This window comes from Ctenopharyngodon idella, chromosome 1, assembly GCF_019924925.1.
Source record: "Ctenopharyngodon idella isolate HZGC_01 chromosome 1, HZGC01, whole genome shotgun sequence".
Lineage (NCBI taxonomy): Eukaryota > Metazoa > Chordata > Actinopteri > Cypriniformes > Xenocyprididae > Ctenopharyngodon > Ctenopharyngodon idella.
This window is the reverse complement of record NC_067220.1, coordinates 12,020,759-12,046,757: the sequence shown is the minus strand read 5'-3', so window position 1 is coordinate 12,046,757 and position 25,999 is coordinate 12,020,759. Positions and strand designations below refer to the sequence as shown.

Below are 25,999 nucleotides of genomic sequence, written 5' to 3'. Positions count from 1 at the left end.
AAGACTAGAAAGGACATCGTTTTTTGTCAATGTTTTTCATTTATAAATAAATTTGCTGTTGCTGTTTTTTTCTTATAAATTTCTGACTATTCAACCAGTCTTTAAAAAGAACAGACTCTTAAAAACTTTTATAAATACTAAACATACACTGCCATTCAAAAGTTTGGGGTTTGTAAGATTTTTTTTTGGTAACACTTTATTTTACAGTGTCCTTGTTACATATGTTACATGTACTCACTGTAGAAATGACAGTAAATTATGCATAATTACATGCAACTAAACCTACACGGAACCCTAATATATAGTAATATAGTAAGTACGTTAATTGATATTATTCAGTACTTAAATGTATAATTATACTGTATCACGGACACCTTAAAATAAAGTGTAACCAATTTTTTAAAAATGTTTTTGAAAGTCTCTTATGCTCACCAAGGCTGCATTTATTTGATTAAAAAATACAGTAATACCAGTAATATTGTGAAATATTGTTACAAAGAAGAATAAGTGTTTTCTATTTTAATATACTTTAAAATGTAATTTATTTCTGTGATGGCAAAGCTGAATTTTCAGCATCATTACTCCAGTCTTCAGTGTCACATGATCCTTCAGAAATTATTCTAATATGCTGATTTGCTGCTCAAGAAACATTTCTTATTGTTATCAATGTTGAAAACAGTTGTGCTGCTTCATATTCATATTTTTAAGGAAACCATGATACTTTTTTTCAGGATGCTTTGATGAATAGAAAGATAAAAAAAAATCCTAGCAACTATAATATATATATATATATATATATATATATATATATATATATACATATACAGTCAAAACAAAAATTATTCAGATATTTTTGATATATTTTTACTAGTGGGTGCAGGACACTATAGTTCATTTATGTAAGTGAGGATAGCAAAATAAAGTAAACTGTGACATATTATACCCAAAAATTGTAACCAAAAATTATTCAGAAACTTTGACCTGACCATGTTTTGCTTAAGTGTTATCTGACATAATTAAGATTAATTTTTTCTGACAGTTTTATTACCATTTTTTTAAACTATAGTGAATAAACTGTCTAATAAATAAATAATAAATGCTGTTTATTTGTTCTCTTATTGACCCCAAGCTTTTGAACAGTAGTGTATTTAATCTCAAAAGGTAATGTTAGCTTCAACAGCCCTTATACTAACATGATGGCATGTGTGAATGAGTATGTGTACATGAATGAATAGTGTGTGCTACCTTGCCAAAGCTGCCTTTGCCCAGCACCATGATGAAGTTGAAGTCTGTGAGCTTCATGCGGTCTTTGTTGCCATTGGCATCATATTTGGAGATGTCATTCTTTGAAGAGCCATCTATATTCTTAGTACCAGGGCCAATCTTGGCTCTCTGGAGTTAAGAAATCATAATATTGTCAGTAAGGGAGGAAAGCTAGATGTAAAAAAATGGGAACAAAATGGGAAGGTGGACTCCACCTCAAATTTCTGCCTCAGTTCTTCATTGCCCTCCTCTCCATCTGGTGGAACTGGAACATTGAAATATTCCCCTTCCTCTTGACCCAGCAACTTAAACCTACAATCCACACAGATCAAGGTAATGGTCTCAAACCTCAAGCATTGAGGTCTGATGTGCAGGTGTATCTCATCATGGTAGTGCTTACCATCCATTGACAGCTTGTTTCTGCAGCTCCGAGATGCCAAAAGACATGGACCCCATGAAGTCATTTCTGCTGGTCAGATCCCAATCCCACACCTCCACTGACAAACGCCTGTCTTTATCTGTATCTTTGAGGTTACTATGATAACATGAAGATGCAAACAGACATTTCACACATGTAAAACATCCACATCCACATAAATGCATGCACTTGATTGCAGATTGGTTTATTTTTCACTCACAAGCTGAAGTGTTCCTCCCAGGTAGGATTGAGGGAGCACTTGATGGTTTTGGTCTTCTGCTTGCTCTCACTCTTTGGGTCTGGAATTAATTTAAGCTTCACGTATGGATCTGACAGTCCATTTGGATCCATTGGCACCAAGTTACGAGCCTCCTTGACTGTAAATTAAAATACACAATGTGAAAACCAATGAATGCAGGAATTAAAGCATTATTATATCTTCGCTGTGAGGCGGAAACCTTGTAACTCCATTTGAGCTTGATTTTGGCAAAATGTTAATATAATGTCACATGCAAGTGTCTGACCACATATAAAGCCATATTATCAACTTTGACAACGCTGTGTTTAATTATTTAACCCTTACACTGTGTTGAAAAACCTGTAACACATTATGGGCCAGATTTACTAGACAAGATAAATTAGCGCAATTCCAAAAAAGTGCCGATGGGAGTGGAAAGTTCTGCGCGTGATCTACTGAAGACGCACAATTAAAAAACACAGACGCAGCCGGATCATTTCTATAATGACCAAAGCAATCTACAAAGAGCAGCGCAAATTAGCGTCTGGTTTAAGACATGCTTTTTTTTGGGCAGTAAATAATGGCGCAAATACCAGTAAATTGACTAGCGCAAACCTTAGTAAATCACCTTGCATAATTCATTTAAATACTCTCCTCCCATAAATGTTTGCTTCTGAAAGGGAAACTCCTACAAATGCATGTGCAATAAGGTCAGCTGCAAAAATAACCTTGTCCACGCCTTTTCTGTTCTAATTTAAGTAAATCCTGACAGTTGTTTTTCATGCCAAAATAGGGTTTGCGCTGGCGCAAGCTTTTAGTAAATCGGGCCCTTGGTGTTCCCAGTCAAAAATGACCAGCCTTTTAAAAATTGCTTGTAAATCGCTCGTTATGCTATTTTATGATCCAAATATTGGATTTAATTTTTTGTACTTGCTTTCTTTCAATTAGGACAGGTTTTGTCTTCCTTTTTAGAACTGATTGATCATAGATTGAAGAAAATCCTCTCCGGGTCAAAATGACCTGAACACAACATTAGGGTAAAAAATAGTGTTTTTTCCATTTCCTGAAAAGTAGCGTTTTTAGAGATACAAGGTTTCCACCCGACAGCGATGATATGTACTTGCACAATTTCAACTGAAGCGCTTTTATGTACAATTTGTATTACAAAGCATCAAAACAAAGCATTATTTTAGTGTTATTATAGTATTTATTAATATTCTTAATTTAGCTTTTATCTTTTATTTTTTCAGTTTTCATTTTAATTTTACTTCGAATTTTAGTAATCATTATGTGCTTTTGTCAATGTTATTAGTATTTTTAATATTTCTATTTAGCTTTAATTTATCTTTACTTCAGTCTTAGCAATGTTAGTACTTCAACTTATTTTATTTGTTAGCTACCATTTCTAATTTTCATTATTTTATAAGTTTTCATCTCATTTTATTACAGCTTCATCTCAACTAACGAAAATGATTTTTAGTAGTTTTAGTTAACAATAATACCATTGATCTAAACTAAATTTCTAAACTAGAATTGCTAGGCAGTTTATAGGGTGTTCTGGGTGATTGCAAGAGCTTTGCTAGGGTGTTATGGGTGGTTGCTAGGGTGTTGTTAAGCGGCATCTAATGTGTTTTGTGTGGTTGCTAGTAGGGCTGTCAAAAGTACCAACTTCGGTACTGAAAGTCGGTACTGAAATTTTAAAAATGTGACGATACCAGCATTTCCCCCTAGCATTTTGAGCGCTGTTGACCCGATTCTTAAACACCTCTGATTGGCCATTGTGTTCACGCACTCAACAGATATGTTTGTGATTGGCTACAATGATAATCGGTTCAAAAACATGTTGTAAATAGACATCTTTAGATACACACAGGAACGTTTGAAAGCAGACCTCTATCAGTGGATCCGGATATATTAGGGATCCACTGATAGACACCTGCTTTCAAACACTCCTGTGTGTATCTGTATAAGCAGTCCGTGAAGAGCATCAAAGATGTCTATTTACAACATGGTTTTGAAGCATTGATCATCGTAGCCAATCACAGACATATCTGTTGAGTGCGTGAACACAATGGCCAATCAGAGGTTTTTAAGAATCCGCTCAACAGTGCTCAAAATTCTAGGGGGAAATGCTGGTATCGTCACATTTTTAAAATTTCAGTCCCGACTTGGTATATTTGACAGCCCTAGTTGCTAGAATATTGCTACCATGCTGCTGGGTGATTGTTCATGTTTGTTCATACTGGATAGTTGCTAGGATTATATTATAACAACGTCATCTGCAGCTCACCTTTTGACACTAAAAAATCTGTAAGGTTGCTATAAATAATAGCCAAAGTGTATGAAACTTCAGCTAACTATACACAGCCTTCTAAATGTAGCTCTAGAGAGCTGATGGATGGGTGAGCTGGTGTGTGGGTGAGTGTGAATGGGATGTGGGGCAATCGTTGGCGGATTGATCTCATGTTTCCAGAGGATGCTGTTTCTGCCCAAGGCAAAAAGAGCTGAGGAAAAACACAAACTCGTTTAGAACACTTTGTTGCTGAGCAGTTTTTTTTTTTTTTTTGAGTAATAGAAATATTTCTCATGAAAACCATTTTCTAATTTTTTCTTTTGTAACAAGATCTAGAAATCCTCTTTAGCTAAGCTAAAAAAAAAATGCAAAATTTACTATTATTGCAACATTTCCTTTCAATTTTCTTCTCTTGTTCTACTGATTTGCATGCTTGGCTGAAGCTAGTAAAGCAGTTTGCTTTCTGCCCTGGTAATATATCATATAACCCACAACAGCACTGGCTATATTTGCTTATAACATTCCATATTCAAAACCAGCACAGCTGTGGCTTTTCTAGTTTCTGAACAAAGCCCTTCCTCAGCAACTCCAGTCGAGTCCATAAAGATGAGTAAATTATTATCAGAGCATTTGTTTGGAAAAGCAACTGACCAATTGAAAAAAGCACAAATGACACATAAAAATCCAGTGCATTTTTTTTTTGTGTGTATCTCATCTAACACTATACAATAAGGTTTCATTTGTTAACACTTGTTAATTACATTAGTTAATATGAGCTAACAATGAAAAATACTTCTAAAGCATTTATTAATCTTAGCTCATGTTCATTTTAACATTTACTAATACATTCAAATCAAAAGTTGTATATTATTTAATGGATTAGAGCTAACATGAACCAACAATGAACAGCTGTATTTTTATGAACTAATGTTAACAAAGATTAACAAATACTGAAACAAATGTATTGCTCATTGTTAGGTAATGTTAGTTAATGCATTAACTAATGGGACCTTATTGTAAAGGGTTAACTCTAAACCAATAAAATCTTTATCTATCCATGCCAGGACCAAATATCCGCACACCGATAGTGCAACCTAAAAAACTACATTGTAGTGTCTGGAGTTATAAAAGGTTTTGATTTAAACTGGTTTTAGTTGGTCCTCAGCTGAACAATTTTGAGTTCAGCTAGATTAGCCTGACCAGTTGAAAAGTGTCCAAAACTTTACTTCAGTCTTCAGTGTCACATCACTTCCGCTAATATGGATCAACGATTTTGATGACATTACCCTGCACTTCAGCTTCTCATCAGATTTTCTGTCCAATCAAATGCTCTCTAGAATCTAAAGCATCCTGCCCCCTACATTATAAATAGACACTGAAGTGGCGGCTGAAATTGGTCAATTGTTCACACATTTACTATTTTCTACATGGTGAATGGTGCATAGTGCACTATATAGGGGATAGGGAACAATTCAGACAGTGTAAATATGCGGTGAATGAAGTCTGCTTTCATGTTAGTGTCACGAGAACTGCCACAGCGCGCACACACTCTGCTCCGGTCCAGAGACACGACAGCACTGAGCAGATGAGTCGCCGCAGACCAGAAAAAGTATCAGACCCATTTGAATTCTGCACAGAATGCTGCATTTTGAAGCGAAATAGAGTAGATTAGGAGGAGAAACGGTTAGAGATTGAAAAGAAACTGAGGTTTTACCAACTTAACAGCTCTGGCCAAGCTGTGAACAAAACAAAATGCTACTGGCTATTTTAAAAAAGGTGAGGAGCTGTTTGGTATGTACCGCCCTGTTTTCCTGTAAATAACGTCAAAACATTGAATAATGCTGTGCATTCAAAGGCACTTCAGTGCGCCTTTAACATTTTATTCAGGATTCTTTGATGAATATCATGTTCAAAAGAACAGCATTTATTTGAAATAGAAATCTTTGTAACATTATAAATGACTTTAATGTCATTTTGGTCCATTTAATGCGTCCGTGCTTCCGCTTTCCGTATTCTTCAAAATGCTTACGCTGTATGTCCTGCCCTTCCCTATTCTACTTACGGAAAAAACGGAACTGGTGCCACGTTCGTTCTGTAAGTAGAATAGGGAAGGCGTCGGACATACAGCGTAAGCTTTTTGAAGAATACGGAAAGCGGAAGCACGTGCAAGGTGATCATTTGTGTTTATAAAGCATATAATTTGTATTTTTTAAGAAAATGACCGATCGTTTTGCTAGATAAGACCCTTATTCCTCATCTGGTATTGTTTAAAGCCCTTTGAAGCTGCACTGAAACTGTAATTTTGACCTTTAAACATTTGGAGAGACCATTGAAGTCCACTATAAGGAGAATAATCCTGGAATGTTTTCATCAAAAATCTTAATTTCTTTTCGACCGAAGAAAGAAAGACATGAACATCTTGGATGACATGGGGGTGAGTAAATTATCAGGAAAATTTTATTTGAAAGTGGACTAATCCTTTAAACTATGCCAGAGCGCGTACACACCTCACGCACGGAGTGTACGCACGCATGCTGTGCGTAAGGCAGTTGGACACAGTGGTGTATTAGAGGTAAAAAATGATATAAATACTGTTCGTTTTTTTGCACAAACCGATCGTTTCGTGTCCTAGGACATCTATGTGTCGTCACGAGCCGCAGGGTTTAATTTGGATTTGTCTGTGCATGTTTTTTTGACTCTTATAGATTGAGTTCCCATTGACAAGCATTATACGACTTACAGACTGCAACGGTTGGAGTTAAAAATCATCATTTGTGTTCTACTGAAGAAACAAAGTCACCTACATCTTGGATGCCCTGGGGGTAAGCAGATAAACATCAAATTTTCATTTTTGTGTGAACTATCCCTTTAAGTATTAAATTCTTTCCAAATATATTTTTTTTACTGACCCCAAACTTTTGAAAGATAGTGTAAAGACCAGCCTGACCAGGCCAAGAGACCAGCTAAGAGCAGCAAACCAAGACATTGCTATGTGGCTGATTCGGTTGCCAGGACATTGCTAATGTGTTAAAATGTGTGCTATGTGGTTACTAGGGTATTTCAGACAGTTGCTACAGTGTTCTGGGTTTTTTTGCAGGAGGTGTTGTGAAGAACATTATTATATATATAAAGAATGTGTGTGTGTGAACTCACTGGTCACGGAGAGAACATTATTTGTGATATTAGCAGTGATATGCAGCCGTCCTCTCCTTTCGGTGTGGTCTGTTCCGCACAGGCTGGGAACCATTTCCACACATCGTTTATGAATATTCATCATACAAGCTGCAGAAAACCACAGATAATTAGATTGACAGCATTACACATGTAGCGTTTGGTTCTCACTCACTACTATGAAATGCCCACACAAACACTGCAACACCAGGACACACACACACACACTCAAAAACACCCACGGTCACACAAAAGATCACACCCACACTAGCAAAAACATTTACAGAAAACAACACTTAATAAACAGCTGTACCACACACAAAAATAAATGTAACATTTTCAAGATTTAAAAACAAGATATTTTTACATATGCATTTCCATGCATCAGTTCCAAACAGAGTAGCTCAAACAGTGCATCATGTAATGCATCATCATAACCTGCAGAGGTCACTGTATGAGGGGATTCACTGTGCAGTGACACACTGTTGGCTCAGTGTGTGTGTGTGTGTGTGTGTGTGTGTGTGCAGGTTTAGACTCACTATCACATTTCATCCCTTGGTGTATGAGCCCGTATAGTAGAGATCCACAGTGGTCACAGAACGTGGGGCTGGAGTATGTGTGTACCTTGAATTTATGCTTACTGCGAGGGTCCTGTGACACAAAAACACAAGCTTTCAAAGTAAGAAATTTCCTCAACAGGAAAGTGATATTGCTAAACCTTAGGTTACAATGATAATACAAAAGCCAAGCAAAGCTACAAAGCAAGCTATAGCAGGAAAGTATAGTATATATAGGTTTGGAATATATAATAATAACATTATTTAGTACTATATATTTATATTATATTTGTGACATTTAGTTAAATCAATAGATAACTAATTTAAAATCAGCAAAAAAAAAAAATATATATATGGGTCATTGACGAATAAGGTTTTTAAAAGTGTAAAAAAAACATTTTAAAATTTTAAACTTAAAAAGTTTTATTAAGTGTTAACAATGAGATTATGTGGTTTTTATAATCAATTAACACTACTTTTGTCATTTTTTACAAGATGGACAAAATTTGTCACCAAAAAAGTCATTCATTTTAACCAAAATTTCGGTTTTACCGAATTACACTTTTGCTATACCGAATGACGATATTTTCAAACAATGTTAACAGGCTGATATCTAGCTAGTTAGCTTGCTAGCTAGCTAACATAAGGACAATTAAAAAATATTTAGTAAGTTTTTAAAATATTACAACATGTTCCATGTTTTATAGCAGTTGAACCGAATGACCTGATGTTTCGGGACATGAGCAAGTGAAAACATAAATTTTTCAAATAGTTAAGAGAGAGTTAGTTACTTGGCTTCACGACCATGTGGTCCATTGCAGGTATTTGAATGTCACAACCTGTCACATGATATTGACCGCATGACTTGATCCAAAATGGTCCCTTTATATTGGTTACTCCGAATGACATGAATGAAATTCATTTTTCTGGACATTCTTTCTCATAACAAAGAAATGACTTCTACACATAATTTTAATACCATTTTGCACTATGTTGATTTATGATGTTATAAAATCATGCCATTATAAAAAATATATACAATTATTACATTTTAAGATATTTTAATCACAAATGAAATGGCTGTATTGGCCTTTGGACGGTTAAACCTAATGACCTTTTGACACTACAAAATCTTTAAAATACCTTTATATGTAGCAAAATATAATTAAAACCTTTTGGATTCAATAAAACAGATCTAGTTTTACTGCCTTACATACTTTGGATGTCATATCTTTGTTTTTATTATTATTAAAGCCTTTGGGCAAAAAAATGACCCGTCATGTCATTGACCCATATATAGGGTGAATTCAGGGTGATTTGAATTCAACTAATATATATATATATATGTCATCTGCTCCAATGTTGCTTAACATCATTTAAATTACACATTGATTAATGTTACAGTGTTGCTGGAATTCATCATATCATAGCGAATACATTAGAAACAGGTCAGTTCACCTACAATTATGCAGTGTTATTTTACTTATATTGAGATAATATTATAGTTTTTATTGATATTTTGAATTAGTTTTCATTTATATATTTTCCGTTTTCATTTTAATTTTGGTTGAAGTTTTAGTAATTTTTTGTTGTTGTTCATTTTTATGTTCAAGTTTTTTTTTTTTAAAGTATGTCTAAATAGTTTTTATTATTTTTTATTTCAGGTTTACTTTTTAGTTGTTTTAGTATATCAAATTAAACTAAATGAGAAGTAAGAAATTAGACCATGGCAACTAGATGAAAAAATTAATTTTCAAGTAACGTTTATTTGATGTTTTTAAGGTTTTAGTTTTAGTTTACTATGACAAACCCTGGACTAATGTTATCAGTTGTAATCGCTTTCCAGTTTCCAACTGATTCTTAGAAATTCGCAAAAAATATAGACAGAAAAATCGATAGAAAAATGGAAAAAAGGACAGTGCTTAGCGAAGGGTCAATTGCAGCGAGATATACAGGAAGGAGTTGAAAAACAATTCAGTGGATATCTAGGCACTATATGAAACAAATTCCTAAAGCTAGGGGGCGCCAGTAAAGAGACCCAAGGAATAATATGCAGCAAATATTACTATAAAAAATAAAGTGCAGCTATATGAAGAAGCAGAATTTTGATTGCTGCTTTTCCTTTGTTTAAATGATGGCAGAAAGTTAAACAATTAAACAAAAGCAAGTTAATGGTCTAATTACTCAACACATTCTCTGGCATTCTTCAAGCTTTTGTACAGGAGTCACTGGTGTAGAATCAAAGCTTTTCTACGCATCAGTCTCACACAACGGAGATGCAGCAAACATCACTTGTCAAGTACAGTATCATTCAAGGAAAACAAATATAATTGGCTGCAATGCAGAAACAAAGCACAACACAGGAAGTGCGCATGTGTGCGCCTGCTTTTACACATATAGGGAGGAAACGCGGTTATAAATAGAGATTAGAGAAGAGAAAACTGATGTCTCTGACTGTGTGCATGTGATTATATAGTGCAAGCAAACACATGAGGAACATGTTTAGTGTTAGGCTTCATTAAACAGTACATAATCAGTTACCACTGAATAAATATTTAAACTGCTCACCAAGCAGTGTGTATACATGAATAAGTGTGCATTTGTGTGTGCACTGCTTAGTCACAGGAAGACGTTTCTTTCAAATGAAAAGGAAGTGTATTTCACTATCAGAATGGCGCAAGAGAAGCCGAAGGATAGAAAAAGGGTGGGGGTGAGGGAGTTTTTTGAGGTCTAGTGCGCTCATAGGTTTCACTTACATCTGATGCAGGGCCCCTGTCGGCCCCTGGGCAGGTGAAAGTAACAAATTCATGGCAGCGTTTGTGGACCACGAAACAGCACACTGGGGGAGAGACAGCAAGAAAGAGAACACTTCATCAAGTGACCCTAAAACATATTCAGACATTTTTTTATTGTATTCAATATCAATATAGTATCAAAGCAAGTGGCATTTAGTTTACAGAAAGAAAGCATAAGTTCAGTTCTTAGGTTTTAAATGATAAAACGGTAGATGCACAGTTCAGAATGAAGACAAAATGTATTTGGACACTTTCTGGATGTCAAATGTTAGTGTAACAGGTTCAAAGTAAATGCTCTGTTAGTTTTGAGTAAAGCTGTGGCATCATTTGTTTGCAGATGCCACGTGATTAGATATTTTGTGGTCTATTGCAGTCACATTCAGACATATTTACGTAACGCTCAAGTGTTCAAATACTTCTTGGAAACAATGTATATCATCAAAAGCCGATATTCTTCAGGAGGTACATCTTTAGAGGATGAGATGGAGGACATTTGTGCTTCTGGCTGCTGACATTAAAAATGTTATTTTAGAATTATTTATATACTATTATAATTATTGTATTTATACATTTTTAATAATCCCTTATTCTTATATTTCCAGTTTTTGCTTTAGCTGTTGCAATTTTGTTATGTGAACTCTAAAAAATGCTGGGTTTAAAAATAACCCAAGTTATGTTAAAAATGGACAAACCCAGCGATTGGGTTAGGTTTGACCAGCCTGCTGGGTAGTTTTATTTAACTGAACTATTGTTTAAAAATTACTGTATTGCTTGCTTAAAATGAATCCAAAATAGGTTGGAAATGAACATTTAATAATATGTTTAATAAATGAACATTTATTAATAAGTTTAATGAATAATAATTAAACAATAAACATTTATTAAATTGCTTATTAATAAATGTTCACCTTTTGATTATTATTGCCTCTATAGTAATTCTGTGTCTGATTTTCAATTTACAACCTATACTGGGTTCATTTTAAGCCAGACATATAGTAATTTTTAAACAATAGTTGGGTTAAATTTTTTTTAATAAAACTACCCAGCATGTTGGGCAGACATTTAACCCAACCGCTGGGTTAAAACAACCCAATTGCTGGGTTTGTATATTTTCAACCCAACATGGGTTGTTTTTAATATCCCATAATGCTCTGGGCTGTATTTGCATATACTGTAAGTGAAAAGTGAAACTATCATTATATCAACAAATAAACGTCACCATATATAATTGAACTTTGCATCATCAAGCACAGTCTTGCTGGTTTAGTTGAATTGTGGACCTGAGCCAAGAGTCTTGCTCTTCCCACTAGTATTTGCCTAATTTGCCTATTGCGTTATCATAAACCTCACAGCGTAAGGTTATACCAGAATGTGCCTCTGAAAGCCTAATACTTCCCTAAATGATTATAATAAATCACCAAAACCCCAAATTATCTGGCCAATACAAACAGGAAGAGCAACAAGGTGGGACCATGACAAATATTTTCATATTTATCACAGTTACTGGAACAAATAAAGGGTGACATTCACATCTAAATCTCTGCATACAAAGTTAAACTAGCATTAGGTGAAACTATGAATACATATCACATGCTAAAAGAGCCCAAACCATTTCCATTAGGGATCCCATGGAGTTCATGTAGGCTCAAACGAAATATATTGTGCTGATTTTTAGAGGAAAATTCTGCGAAACATATTTAAAAATTGTTTTAGAATAAATCATAAAGCACAATCAAAGTAGCCAAAATGCACATAATGATAAATGTAAGTCACCGTAAATCAAGTAAATGTGTGGGCATCAATAAAGAATGCATGTATTGATGCATGTCTAAATATGATATTGTCACTAGCACACAAGCAGAATAAAAATTTCAATCAGTTCATAATGCTTTACTAGATAATGTCCCTATTCGATAGAGCCTAAATGCATGGGATTGGATAAAAAAACAAAAAACAAAATCTGCTCTTTTTATAATCTAACAGTGTGGCAAGTAAAGCCAATAATCATAAACCGCTAAATGATCAGTTGCCAGCTAAGCCCCGATCAGCACTGAACAATGAAACTGAACACTCCAAAAATCCTCGTATTTTTGTATTATTTGTCTATATCTATAAAATATTTGAATCAAGATAAATGTACTTGAGAAGCAACACTGTTTGAGATAATTAGCATATCTTTAATAAAAGTGTATTATTCTTACTGCACTGACATTTTTTCCATTTGTTTTAGGTTCAAACAAGTTAAAGGAAAGTAAACAAATCTGACAGTGCAGTACAGACAAGTTTCTTATTTATCAAGTATAAGTATTTAATTGATCTTGTTAACCCTTTAAGCCCTGAAGGCATTTTTAGAGTTGTTTTTTTCTGAGTGACATACACAAAAGTAAAGACTCATAACTCCAAAACTATAGCAAGGAGAGTCAAAAGGTAGGTAACTTTCTGTAGGACAGAAAACCTTTCGAATTTTTAGAGGGAAAAAAAAATCATTAAATTTCATTATTACATTTTCATTACATTCTCATACTGAGAAACTACTGATAAAAGATAAAAAAAAAAAAAAAAAAAAGTGTGCTCAAGGGAAATTTTACATATCTTTCTTATTTGACATGCAATAACTCAGGAAGGAAATAAGGTAGGAGGACAATTCTTTTTTTGGTGAAGTTCCCCTACATGTGATCTGCATCTGATAGCATAAAGTAATCAAAAATTATAGCATTTGGGGAAAAAAGTAGCCTTTTTGTTTAGCCAAGCGTCCAAAAACCTCTCCAAACAAGTGTTTCCGGTTTATGTAATTTTATTGTTATAACTCCATGAGGAATATCTTTAGATCGGAGTGATGGATTATGTTTAGTTTTTAATCGGGAGAAGCTGCTGAAAATAATACCGTGCCATTTTCCACAATCTATGCATGTTACGAGCGAAAAATGCCACATGAAAGCTACATTTGATTTCACTTAGCTACATGTGCATCTGTGGGATTTTATGTGTGTTAGAACTCCATGAGAAGATCTAAGTGACAGATTATGGTAAGTTTGGGCTCTTTTTAATCGAGAGAATCAAAAATGTGACATAAATGCCGCATCCGTATGGGGGTTTCACATACAAAAACTTTAGTTTAGTCAAAGCCCAAAACAATTGTGCTTGTTGTATTTTACTCCGTGAGACCTTTCAAATGACATGTGACACTTGACTATCTGAGCCGTATGATGTTTTTGAAATATTACAGTTGTAAAAAACAAAATTTCATAAATTATGAAAACATTTTTTTATTTATCAGCAAATAACTCAGCACTACTTAAGAGTTAAGCAAATTGCTACATGCATTGTAAAGTTCAGACTCTAAGCTTTCAAATGACACCTATTTTGTGTTGATCATGGCAGGAGTTTTGAAAAATATGATTATTAATTTTTTCGTAGCTAAGTGGCACCTGCCGGCGGTTTCTAAGCAGCAGAATGATACATATTTTGTGTTATTCCTGTCAGTAGTTGCTTAGTAATTTGATTATACATTTTTTCGCACGCTCATAAGTACATGTATTTTCTAGAAAGAAGGAAAGTCTTAAAGACTCTTTTGAATACAAGAATTTTGAATAGGTACAGTATGATGATGGCTGACCATCATAACCTGTTAATAACATGTTCAGTCTGTTTTGTTAACAATTTCAGGAACATAAAGGTGTATCTATCTTACCTAATGCCTATATTAAAGCATCATTTTCTGTAAATATGCAATATAAACTGTGAATATTCTGACAAATAAAACTGGATCGACAGCCATAAAGAAACACACAACAACAACACATTATAGGCCTTCAGACTTTAATCACTGGGATCTAGCATTCATTATTAACCAGACTATTAAATATGCATAGTTTGTCAAATTATTTATGAAGTTGATAACTCAGTGGCAACTGTTGCAATCTGTGATTTAACTGCAAATCTGTTTTTCTTTATGTACATTTTACCCTTTTGAATACCTTGCCGAACTTGACAGACCAGGTAAACAAAAGTGCAGTGGTGGAGGTGAGAGAGAAAACCACACACATGCACACATGGTAAATCAAGCTAATCTGACACGCACATTCCAGCCACTGCAATTCATGCTTAGTTACATAGTCAAAGGAGGAGGCAGGTATAGTCGAGTTACAGCGGCCAGACTTAAGGTAAAGGATCTCCCCTTCACACGTAAACAGTCTATTCTACTCAGCAAACCCTTCCCCTTTTCCAGAGAAGCATTCCAGGACATTCCTTCTGTAATCTGTCAGTTGTTGCCTAGCAACAAGAACTAAGGGTTAAAGAGGGTGGAACTGTTCTCTCAGCTAAATGTCAAGTTTATAGTCTGCCTCAGTTTTAAAGGCCTGTTCACAACAAGGATGATAACTATAACGAATTTCGTCTTAAAAATCGTTTCAAATTTAAAAGAATAGCAGAGTACAACTCACAACTATAACGATTACGACACAGAGTAACAATATCGCTGGAATTAGGGATGCACCGATACCATTTTTTAAGGACCGAGTACAAGTACCGATACTTTTTTCTAGTACTCGCCGACACCGATGCCTATTTGTTTATTTATTTAATGTTGCAGTTTTCCAAGCACAACACAGTGAGACTAATTAATGTAGGACAGCTTCTTTATTATTACTCTAATGAAAAAAGTAATAATTTTTATGTGCTTGTCACAAACTTAAAGAACAAAAATTTCACAGTGTCCAATAACCTTCAAAGGGCATAATTACCAATATATATAAAATTGTTGTTATATAAAAAGAAATTTACAAACAAATTACAAACAATACAACAAATACTATAGAGATAGAGAAATAAACTTGTTTTTCAGATACAGTAGGTTTATTTACCATGTATACATTTATTTAACATCTTTTGTTGTTTTATTAACATTAATGACAAATATAGGCTACGGTCCCTTTAAGACCGAATTCATGGATACTGACACATATCCTGTTTTCACCTAAATGTTTACGTCCACTTAAGCCATAACCGACTGTATTTACGTGAAATACTCCACACGATGGACATTTTGACAACTATGTGTGCATTTGACCATTCAGGCGTAAGGAGAACTGATCGTGCGCTGTCTGAGAGAACTGGCATCGTGCGCAAGAAAGAGAGAGAGCGCTTCTGGTCTGTGTCGTTCAGTGCGATTCTGCCTATCCCGCCTTCACTAATCGATAACGAATTGTGATTGAAAGTATGCAGTTCGTAATGTGTGTGTTGTCATCATTAATTTTGAAGTATTTCCACACCTCTGAGGCTGACATTGTTTCTGCTGCTGCCACCTACGGAGCCCCGCACATGACATGCAAGAAAAAAAAAATTTAATCGTGCGCATGATTTACTAATTCGTTCCCTCGATTTACTAAATTGTGTTTACGTTTTAGTGAATCGAGGGAACGAAACAGTAAATCGTGCACACGCTTTAGTAAATCGAGGGAACAAAATAAATTAATAAATTTTTCTGTCAGTTACGTCACATGAGGTATCGGTCTTTGGTATCAGGGGTATTTTTACGAGTACGAGTACAAGTACATGAGCTTGGTTCCCTAGTTGGAATCATCTTTTTTTCTTGCTGATGAACGATAAAAACATTGACAGCCAATCAGAATCCATCCTGCTTTAAAGAGCTTGAGCATTTAAAGCGGCAGACGACAAAACTGCAGCGCACGCTTATAATAAACAGAACTTTATTGTGCGTTGTATTTACTCTTGTGTACTGTATGTTCATTTTTTGTGCTTCCTTGTCGTTCGTTCATCAACTGCGCTTTATTTTTCATGAAGCATTTTGTTGCGCGTCAGCTGTGATAAACAGACATCCACTCGCATTGCGTGTGTAACAGAGGCCAGATAGTGAGAGTTGTGCAGGTAAACCACTGCACACTGACAGCTGCTAAAGAACGAGGTGCTTAGCATCATTGATAGTGCATTCGCCTCATATGCCAGCAGCGGACGGGCCAGGGTTTGAGACTGACTCATAGCAGGGTTGTTAGGATTGGAGTGTGAGTTTTGGAGGCGGAACAATGAAGAGAGGGGTGGGTTTGTTTGGGTTGATTTCAAATATCAACAATGTCCTTATAGCACCTTTAAGTTTTCTTTCTTTCTTTCTTTCTTTATTTATTTATGTCCCCTAGGGGCAATTGGTTTCACAGCAAGACCAGCATACAAAAGACAATTCACAATACATTAATAATTACATTTAAAAACACAAGACAACAACAGGCTCAAACAACTATCTACATCTACCTACTCCCCAAATGCCAGAATTTATCAAAGAAATAGAAGTAGGAATAAATGAATGTTTGTACCTGTTACTCCTAACATAAGGAAATCTTAACTGAGATCCTGAGGGTAAAAGCTGAAACTCAAAATAGTTTTCCCAATTATTCAACTTACATGACATGATAGATTTTTTTATAATAGTTATATTTCTACTGTCCTAAGTTACAGACATTTTGCAATATAATTTGTCATATTAGTTTAATCTCAAACTTTGTTCTTGACTAGAGACAACTTAAGTGGCAGCTTAGCCAGTTCACACCTACGCATTTGTGTACTGTTACGATAAGACACACTTTCTAACCATGACATGTTTAACATGTTTTCTTAGTAGCTAAACAAGTATGAACCTGCACAGTAGAAGTTTAGAAGTTAAACATTTGGTACATCCCATCCCAAACAGTAAAATATTGCATAGCAGTGATAGAAAAGTTGCTCTTGCTTAGACTGACTAACTTGATGTGTGGTCACCACCAAGAAAATCATGAACACCACTGCACTCCAATTAACCCTGAACTGCTCCTGAGCTTACGGAATACATGGTGCTTAAATACAACAAACTCAAGTGAACTACAGAGAGAAGGGGAGTTGTGCTTGTAAATGTCACTGCCTGATGCTAAGGTGTTGTGGGTGGTTGCCAGGGCATTGTTATGTGGTTACTAGGGTGTTCCGAATGGTTCATGTTCTAGGATAATCCTTAGATGTGGCTCAGATCCTTCCTTCAATGTAAATTCAATGTAAGTTTAACTGGTGGGTCACGACAATACAATGCTAAATGAAAGTAATAGAATGCAATTAATCTAACCCAACAATTATGCATTGTTTGTAGTGGTTAAACGGATCGTTGTTGATCCGTTTTAGAGGACCGAGCCCCACGGTTCGGCACGCATGTGATTCGCGGATCAATTGCAAGTTTAACTACAATAGAGTGAAAGGTTATCATTTGCACATGTTTTGTCTTGCTAGTTTACACATTAAATAGATATAAAACCATTCCAGCGCTAGAAGAGGCAAAAGAGGATTTAATTCGGTAGGCTATCGCACGCTGTTATTGGTGTGCACAGACGCACATACATACAAGGCTCGTGCGCACACACACACACACACACACAGAGAGAGGTGCTTTCAGATAGCTCGCAAACTCCAAATTGATTTCTCTTTCGTGTCCTCAATGCACTTAGATTTGTAACTTAATGTTGTATTTATCTATTCTTGTAATTAGTGTACAGTATTTGTTCTTTTTACAGTCTGTTCACTTGCCTTTAATAATGTATTAGTTAGGCTAGTAGTTTCTGCTGTGGTATCGGAGTAGTTAAAGTGGGCTAAGTAATAAATGCAAAGTTACCCCCCGATTTTTTTTTTGTGCTGATCCGAAAAATGATCCGACCCGTGACTTAATAACCGCGATATCATCCGAACCGTGAGTTTTGTGATCCGTTGAACCACTAATTGTTTGGATATAAAAAATAAATAAACAAAGTTTAAAAGGGAAGAGAAATGCTTCCCATATACTTTCTTGTTGATGTCAAAGGCTATGCATCCATTCAAATCAAACTTTATTGTATGTTATTATCTGTGTTTTGTCTTGTCACGGTCACTCTGTTGCACTGTGGAGCTTCTGTCACTACAACAAATTCCTAGCATGTGTAATCATACCTGGCAATAAAGCTCATTCTCTCATTCTCTGTCATGTTGGTGCAAATTCACCTGACGTTTAGTAGCAGCAAGCCAAATTAGGTAGATCTGAACATGAACAGATGAAAACGAGTTCTAAAGAAGTTCTGAAGAAACATCATCTGACACCTTAATAAGAAGCCTTAATACCAAAGAAGCCTTAATACCAAAGCAAAAGGAATTGTTTTGGATTCATGACAAAAAAATCAGCAAGAAATATGCAGAGTAAACACAAAGATTTATTGCAGTGCAGACAGCTTCATTGATTATAATGGAAGCATTTGTAGAAGTCCATAACTCGCACAGACAGTGAGCTCAAACATTGTAAAACTTGCAGTGACAGCTTCAGTGATTCAAACAAGATCAGACTGCTCTAGCATTGTTTTCTGCATATAATATTTTCAATATTTACTTAACGGTTTTGTTTATCATGCTGCTGGCATGTCAATGCAAGTTGATCGTTTAGGAACTGGATTTCCTTCATGCCACTGCTCATCCAGCACAAGCTGCAGAGTCGCACACAGTGCAGCAGGAATCACAGTTCACTGACCATGTGACGAGAAAAGGCGAGATGACTGTCAAGACCATGGCGGAGGATTCTTTGCGCAACAGAGCCTAAGCGTCTGATAAATGCCTTATCTTGAAGAAATCACATTCAGCACCACCGCTCCCTATTCACAGAATACGTGTGATCGTGAATTCGAAAGTAAAACGCGATCTCCCTGATGCGCGCAAATTAGGCTACACACAATAGCCTGTCTCCCAAAATCAAACGTATCTTAGGTTGGGCTGTGTAGTTGTAACCACCTCTTAGCTCTGGTCTCTGTTTGCACTTTGAATATTGAGAGAGAGTACTTTGATTATAGTTGCACTTATTGTTTGCACTTAATAAGTCTAATAAAAAACTGTTATTTATTTTTGTTATTTATACTGTTTTTATTTCTATGTTTAATTTGTGGAAAGGAGTTCAATTAGGAGGTTACACACAGCCTCAATCAGAAGTTCAGAAAGCTCATAATTCATGTACAGTAAGGTCTGAAGAAACTCATGTGAACTCATACAGGAGAGAAGCCAGTTAGTTGAGTTTGTGGCAAAACCTTTTACAGTGCTTGTATATTGTTGTCTTTCAATGCATATGATAATTCATACTTGGAAAGTAGAACTGAAATGACATTCATTTCAAGATGATTAGTTAAAACATTTCAAATGCACCTGAAGACTGTTTTTCCAGTCATGAATTTTGTCATTGAGGATTTCTTAAAAATACTGTGCAAAAATCTTGTCTCGTGAACCCAATCTCGTATATCGTCTCATCTGAGCTAAGTGTCTTGTCACACCCCTAATCATCAATCAAATTTTTTAAGAAATGTTGCAGCATTTATTATAAATTATTTATCTGTGCACATCATTATTTTTTTTAATTCACGTGCCCTCATAATCTTTTATCAAAATAACCTCCCCTGCTTCTCGCAGCACCATCTCGGGCCTCATTTATAAAGCGTGCGTATGCACAGATTTGATCATAGAGTGTGCGTACGCTTAAATCATTAATTAGGTGTCGTTTAAAATGCGGAGAATTGAAACCATTCAGCTGCTCGCAAGTTCTAGATCATTTGTGATTTACGCTCGTTTTCTGTGTGTACGTTCATTCTGTAAATCACATGTACGTACATCGGAGAAATGATCGTAAGATCAAATTTAGGACGGTTTCTGTGCAACATTTTATAAATGAGGCCCCTCTTCTCTTCTACGATGACTTGTTTACTGGCGGGAGGGTGGGACAACCTGTCAATCACATGACATCACAGCAATAGCAAACCACAACCATCCAATCAATTCCCAATGGACTAAATCAAGTCCCGTCCTACATTTTTTCTTGTTCAAGAAGCTGTTTCACTTGGATAAATGTCACAATAGCGAAGAATAGACTATCACAGCTTTCGTTTCATGCTAACTTTAAACTCAGCTTCGAAATTTATTGACTTTAGGGGTTTGTTAAAATCCCTTGTGATGCTTGTCCTAGCAATCACTACCAATAAAAGGAATTACAGTGTACGTAAACAGCATACAACTGGCAAAACTAGGACTTCACACACATTCATTAAGGAATCTCTTAAATCCCACAGCTACATGCATCTTAATTAGAGTCAAGGTCCTTATTAATTATATCTTTGCATTCAATTATTGCCCTCCAGTCATTACAGCTGTGTCATTACAGAAGGTTCATGCAGTCAGTGATGACGGGGTTCTGTAGCAAAGGCCTGCTATCAGTTTGTCTGTCCCTTTAAAACTCACTAAGCAACCACAGTGTCCATGCAGTTACTATCATAACATTTCCAAACATTGCATCCACTGTCCCATTAATTGTGCACATTTATTTATAATGCTACTGTCAACTAAATGTTACTGTTTACTTCATAGTCATTGTCTGTCTAGTGGCAATATTTTTTAGGTCTGACAAGTTTCATTAGACAAATGAGTGAACAAAACAAACTAAAGAAGGGACCAGAACTAGAGACCAGAACATCAGAGACTTCATGGGATGGCAAACACTAAAATATATATATTTTTTGCAACCTAATGTTTCTAATTACCCAACTTTAAAATAATTTTTTTTAGCTGGCACTCATTTTTGCTAATGGACTGTTTACATATCAGACAGCTTTTTACTTCATTCAAAGTATATGCATTTCCCTTTCGAGGGAACTCACGCTGCGTCCGATAGGAACGCTTTGGGAACGCCCTCAGCGTGATTGCGTCTGATGCACGTATGTCAACTAGTCCAATGGCGAAAGTGAGCATCACGGGCAGGTGGCGTCACGACCAGGAAAGGATAAAAACGCATCCGTTAAGACCGATCTTCAGCTTTTGTGCCTCAGCAAAGCGATCTGTGTGAGAACTGTCTCTGTCTATTTATTGTTGTTTGTCGACAAGCATTATATATTCTAGATAGGAGTTTATTGGCGAGCAAATAGCAACTTGAGTCGTGTGCCTCCCTGCCCTCGCTACTATTACGAGTGGGGATACACACGATTCATGTGTTGTTTGTTTGAGAGCATGCCCTTGTATTGGGATCTAACAGTGTTCATTCATATTTTCCCGATGTGTAGAAAAGCATATGCACTTTGAGACTTGAAGCTCTGCTCCTCTTGGCTTTTTTCTCGAGGGGATAAAGTCTTAAGCAATACAGAATCTAGTGGCTTGGATCTTTGCCGAGGCGACGCGTAGATTTCGGGTTTGCAAACTGCAATAAGATCAAAGGGTTTTCTCTGAGGAGGAACCCACTTCGTATGATCAAGATCACGCGGCGGTGGTTCCGCACCTTGGTTACACAGAAGAAAAGTTGGTTACTGTTCCAGGGCCCTGTGTTAGGAGCTCAATGTCATTGAGTTACTCTCAGGACAGACGCTTCTCTCACAGGCTGGGGAGCGGTAATGGAAGGCCGCTCAGCTCAAGGGCTGTGGTGGAGTCATCATCTTTCGTGGCACATAAATTGCCTGGAGATGATGGCGGTCTTCAATGCGTTGAAGTTCTTCCTCCCAGACCTGAGAGGTCATCATGTGCTTGTCCAGACAGACAACACATCGGTGGTCTCTTAAATAAATTGACAGGGGGGTCTGCGTTCACGCCCACTATGCAAACTGGCGCACCAGATCACCAGACCAGGGAAGATGCTCTCCTTGAGAGCAATGTATATTCCAGGGACCCAGAATATAGGAGCAGATATCCTGTCGAGACAGGGGCTGAGGCCAGGGGAATGGAGACTTCACCCTGAGGCAGTGAAGCTCATATGGGAGATTTATGGCCAAGCGGAAGTGGATCTGTTTGTGTCTCAGTATATGACGCACTGTCCACTGTGGTTCTCCCTCACGCATCCAGTTCCTCTTGGACTGGATGCCATGGTACAGACGTGGCCGAGGCTACGTCTGTATGCTTTTCCCCCAATTGTTCTGCTCCCAGGAGTTCTGAAGAAAATTTGCCAGGAAGGGATAAGTCTACTGCTAGTAGCGCCTTACTGGCCGAGTCAGATATGGTTCTCGGACGTTGTGTCTCTACTCAACGGCTCTCCCTCGGAGATTCCTATCAGGAGGGACCTTCTATCTCAGGCGGAGGGCATGATGTTTCACTCCCGCCCAGAAATGTGGAACCTGTGGGTTTGGCCTTTGAGGGGGCCCAACTCATAGAATCCGGTGGCTCAACCGAGGTTGTGGAGACCATTCTTCACTCCAGAGCTTCTTCCACAAGGAAACTATATGCCCTGAAGTGGAAACTTTTCACTTCTTGGTGTGATGTGCGACAGCTAGATCCAGTTAACTGCCCAATTGGTACAGTACTAGTTCTTGCAAGATCACTTTTCATCAGGGCTATCCTCATCCACCCTAAAGGTCTACGTATCAGATATTTCTGCATACCATGCCCCTGTGGATGGTACAACTGTGGGGTAGAACCCTTTGTTGTATTGTTTCCTTCGTGGCACCTTGAGGCTGAGGCCTGCAACACGCACTAGGGTTCCTGCTTGGGATTTGGCCATTGTGTTGGAAGGCTTGTCTGCATCTCCATTTGAGCCGCTTGATTCTGTCTCAGAAAAATTTCTGATGTTTAAGACTGTTTTCCTCCTTGCCATTTCTTCCCTAAAAAGAGTAGGAGACCTTCGGGCCCTATCTGTATTCCCTACGTGCCTTGAGTTTGCACCAGGGATGGTCAATGCATTCCTTTACCCTAAACCGGGCTATATACTTAAGGTTCTGACCAACATTCCACGGCCTATAGTGCTGCAAGCTTTCTGTCCTCCTCCGTCTCAGATCCAGACCAGGAAAAGTTTAATCTTGTGTGTCCAGTGCGAGCAACTATTTGTTTGTTTTGGACCACATAATAGGGGACGCCCTGCGTCCAAACAAATGGTTAGCAAGTGGATAGTCGAGGATATGTCTCTTGCTTATGAGGTTTCTGGTCAGCAGTCTCCACTGTCTGTCAGAGCTCACTCTACTAGGAGTATGGTGGCCTCCAAGGCCTTGTTGTCGGGGGGTTTCCCTCAAGGAGGTCTGTGATGCGGCTGGTTGGTCCTCGCCACTCATGTCTGTGAGATATTATGATCTCGACCTGGACGCAGCTCCAGGCTCATCAGTGCTCTTGTCTTAGTGTGCCACAGTTTCACACGGACAGGCATTTTTGGTAGTACAGCGTTTTGGTATATCGTTCCCGAAGCGTTCCTATCGGACGCAGCGTGAGTTCCCTCGAAAGGGAATGTCTCAGGTTATGTATGTAGCCATAGTTCCCTGAGAAAGGGAACGAGACACTGTGTCATGTTGCCATACTCCCTGCCTCCCTGTGATCGATTTGCTTCGGCAATTGAAACTGAAGACCGGTCTTACCGGATGTGTTTTTATCCTTTCCTGGTCGTGACGTCACCCGCCCGTGATGCTCACTTTCGCCACTGGACTAGTTGACATACGTGCATCAGGCGCAATCATGCTGAGGGCGTTCCCAAAGCGTTCCTATCGGACGCAGCGTCTCGTTCTCTTTTTCAGTGAACTATGGTTACATACGTAACCTGAGACGATTTTTATACCCCAAACTTACATATAAACGATAAGAATTGGATTGATAACAGAAATGAATGACAAAGACATCAACTGTTTTGGCACTGTTCCATCTTGTTCAAGTCTGTGTAATTTAATACGAACCTACCTGGTTGGGTTTATAGATTTACATACACGCAGTTGCACATCAAGTACATGTTTTGCAGTGTTAGAAAGAGCAATGACGTTAATGAATGAATTAATGAGCTGGCATTATTAAAAAGCATTGTACTTGGCTGTGGCTGTAACAAAGGCATTAATATAAGCATTTTGTCAAGCATGTCTTGGTTAATTGAACAGTAGCCTTCTCTTCAACCTCTTGTTTGCATTTTCGCACTCTCTTTCTCTCTTCAATTGAGTCTCAGCCTGCAAGTATTTGCCAGTAAAATTAAATGGTAAAAATAGCTGTTGTGCTGGTATCAAACACATCCCTTTGTTAACTGAAGCAGGTCAGGGACACACAGCACTGACCTCCTCTCTTGCCTTCTATTTTTCATTGCTACCAAATACAAATACTATATATATATATATATATATATATATAATGAATTTAAAGAACCCATGAAATCACTAGAGAAACATTGTTTTCTGTCCTTTGCACTCAAATTTGGATTTCATAGTGTCCTTAAAAACCAACTAAATGCCCACATGATTGACTAAATGATTGACAATGATTCTTGAGTGAATACAGAAATGTAATTTTGGCACAAGGAAAAGTGCAGGCTGTTCACTCTGTTCAATCTGCAAATGTGCATAGACAAGTGGAGGCCAGATCTATGCTTTGTTGAATCAATCTTTATTTCTTTTACAGTTGCATTTCTATGTGTGTGTATTTGTGTGTGTGTCCACAAAGTAAATGATCAACATGAATTGTTAACATATCGCTGCATCAGCAATGGCCCTGGCTAGCCCTTACAAAGAACTATAAATTTATCAACAGAGCAAATATGGTCGTTTGCTTGGTAAACATAAAATCTACCAAAATGAATGCAGTTTTTGTATGACTATACAATATAGCAATTGTTTGCTAAAAATTGGTATCATGCCAATATACTTTACAAAATGGCATGAGATGATAGATTTGACATTAAAAGCTTTCGTATGCAGTTGATGATGCCAGAGTGATGAAATATCAGAAAATCAGTAAAAAAACAAAAAAACAAATTCACTACAGTACTCAACATTAGTGACTGCAAAGATAAAGAGCCATGGAAGAGAGATGTCTCTCCAAGTGTGATAAAATATGCTAATCAATTCCATAAATTTAGAATTTGTTGGAGACCATGTGGAGGCAGGAAACATGGGAACGAGGCGTTATCTCCGCAGACAAGCCAAGCAGGCCATTTGTACAGAACTCATTGTGCTAAAACACGCAGATGACAATTTCAGTGTATTAATTGTGGTGTAATGTTTTAATATAACAGTCCCTACTGAGATCTGAGCTTAATTATCAAAGATTATTCACAAAAGCAGACACAAAGTGGTGAGATCCTTACTGATCATCATAGGAGACGTTTAAAATTTGGAGCAATTTAGAAAGTTTTACTTTGATAAAGGTAGATTTGATCTAAAATGATTTGCTGAAAATACACATTTTCATACAACAGATGGAGAAAATCCACAGCAGAATTTCCAGGTTTCCTTTTTTTCAGACAGATGTGTGCAGGGGGTGGGGTATTGTGATTCATTAATTACCTTTAAGCTAATTGCCTAG

General features: G+C 36.9%; 1 protein-coding gene across 2 annotated transcripts in view; it reads right to left on the bottom strand.

Annotated features, from left to right (window-relative positions):
* Positions 1–25,999, bottom strand: part of prkcba (protein kinase C, beta a) — a 43,280-nt gene that overhangs the window by 15,350 nt on the left and 1,931 nt on the right. For both annotated transcript variants that reach the window (XM_051859582.1, XM_051918685.1), the window contains exons 3-9: positions 10,697–10,779; positions 7,923–8,034; positions 7,366–7,494; positions 1,902–2,058; positions 1,664–1,798; positions 1,479–1,575; positions 1,246–1,392 (exon numbers count right to left, since the gene is read on the bottom strand). In XM_051859582.1, coding sequence (XP_051715542.1) covers positions 1,246–1,392; positions 1,479–1,575; positions 1,664–1,798; positions 1,902–2,058; positions 7,366–7,494; positions 7,923–8,034; positions 10,697–10,779 — 860 coding nt within the window. The remainder of the gene's footprint in view (positions 1–1,245; positions 1,393–1,478; positions 1,576–1,663; positions 1,799–1,901; positions 2,059–7,365; positions 7,495–7,922; positions 8,035–10,696; positions 10,780–25,999) is intronic.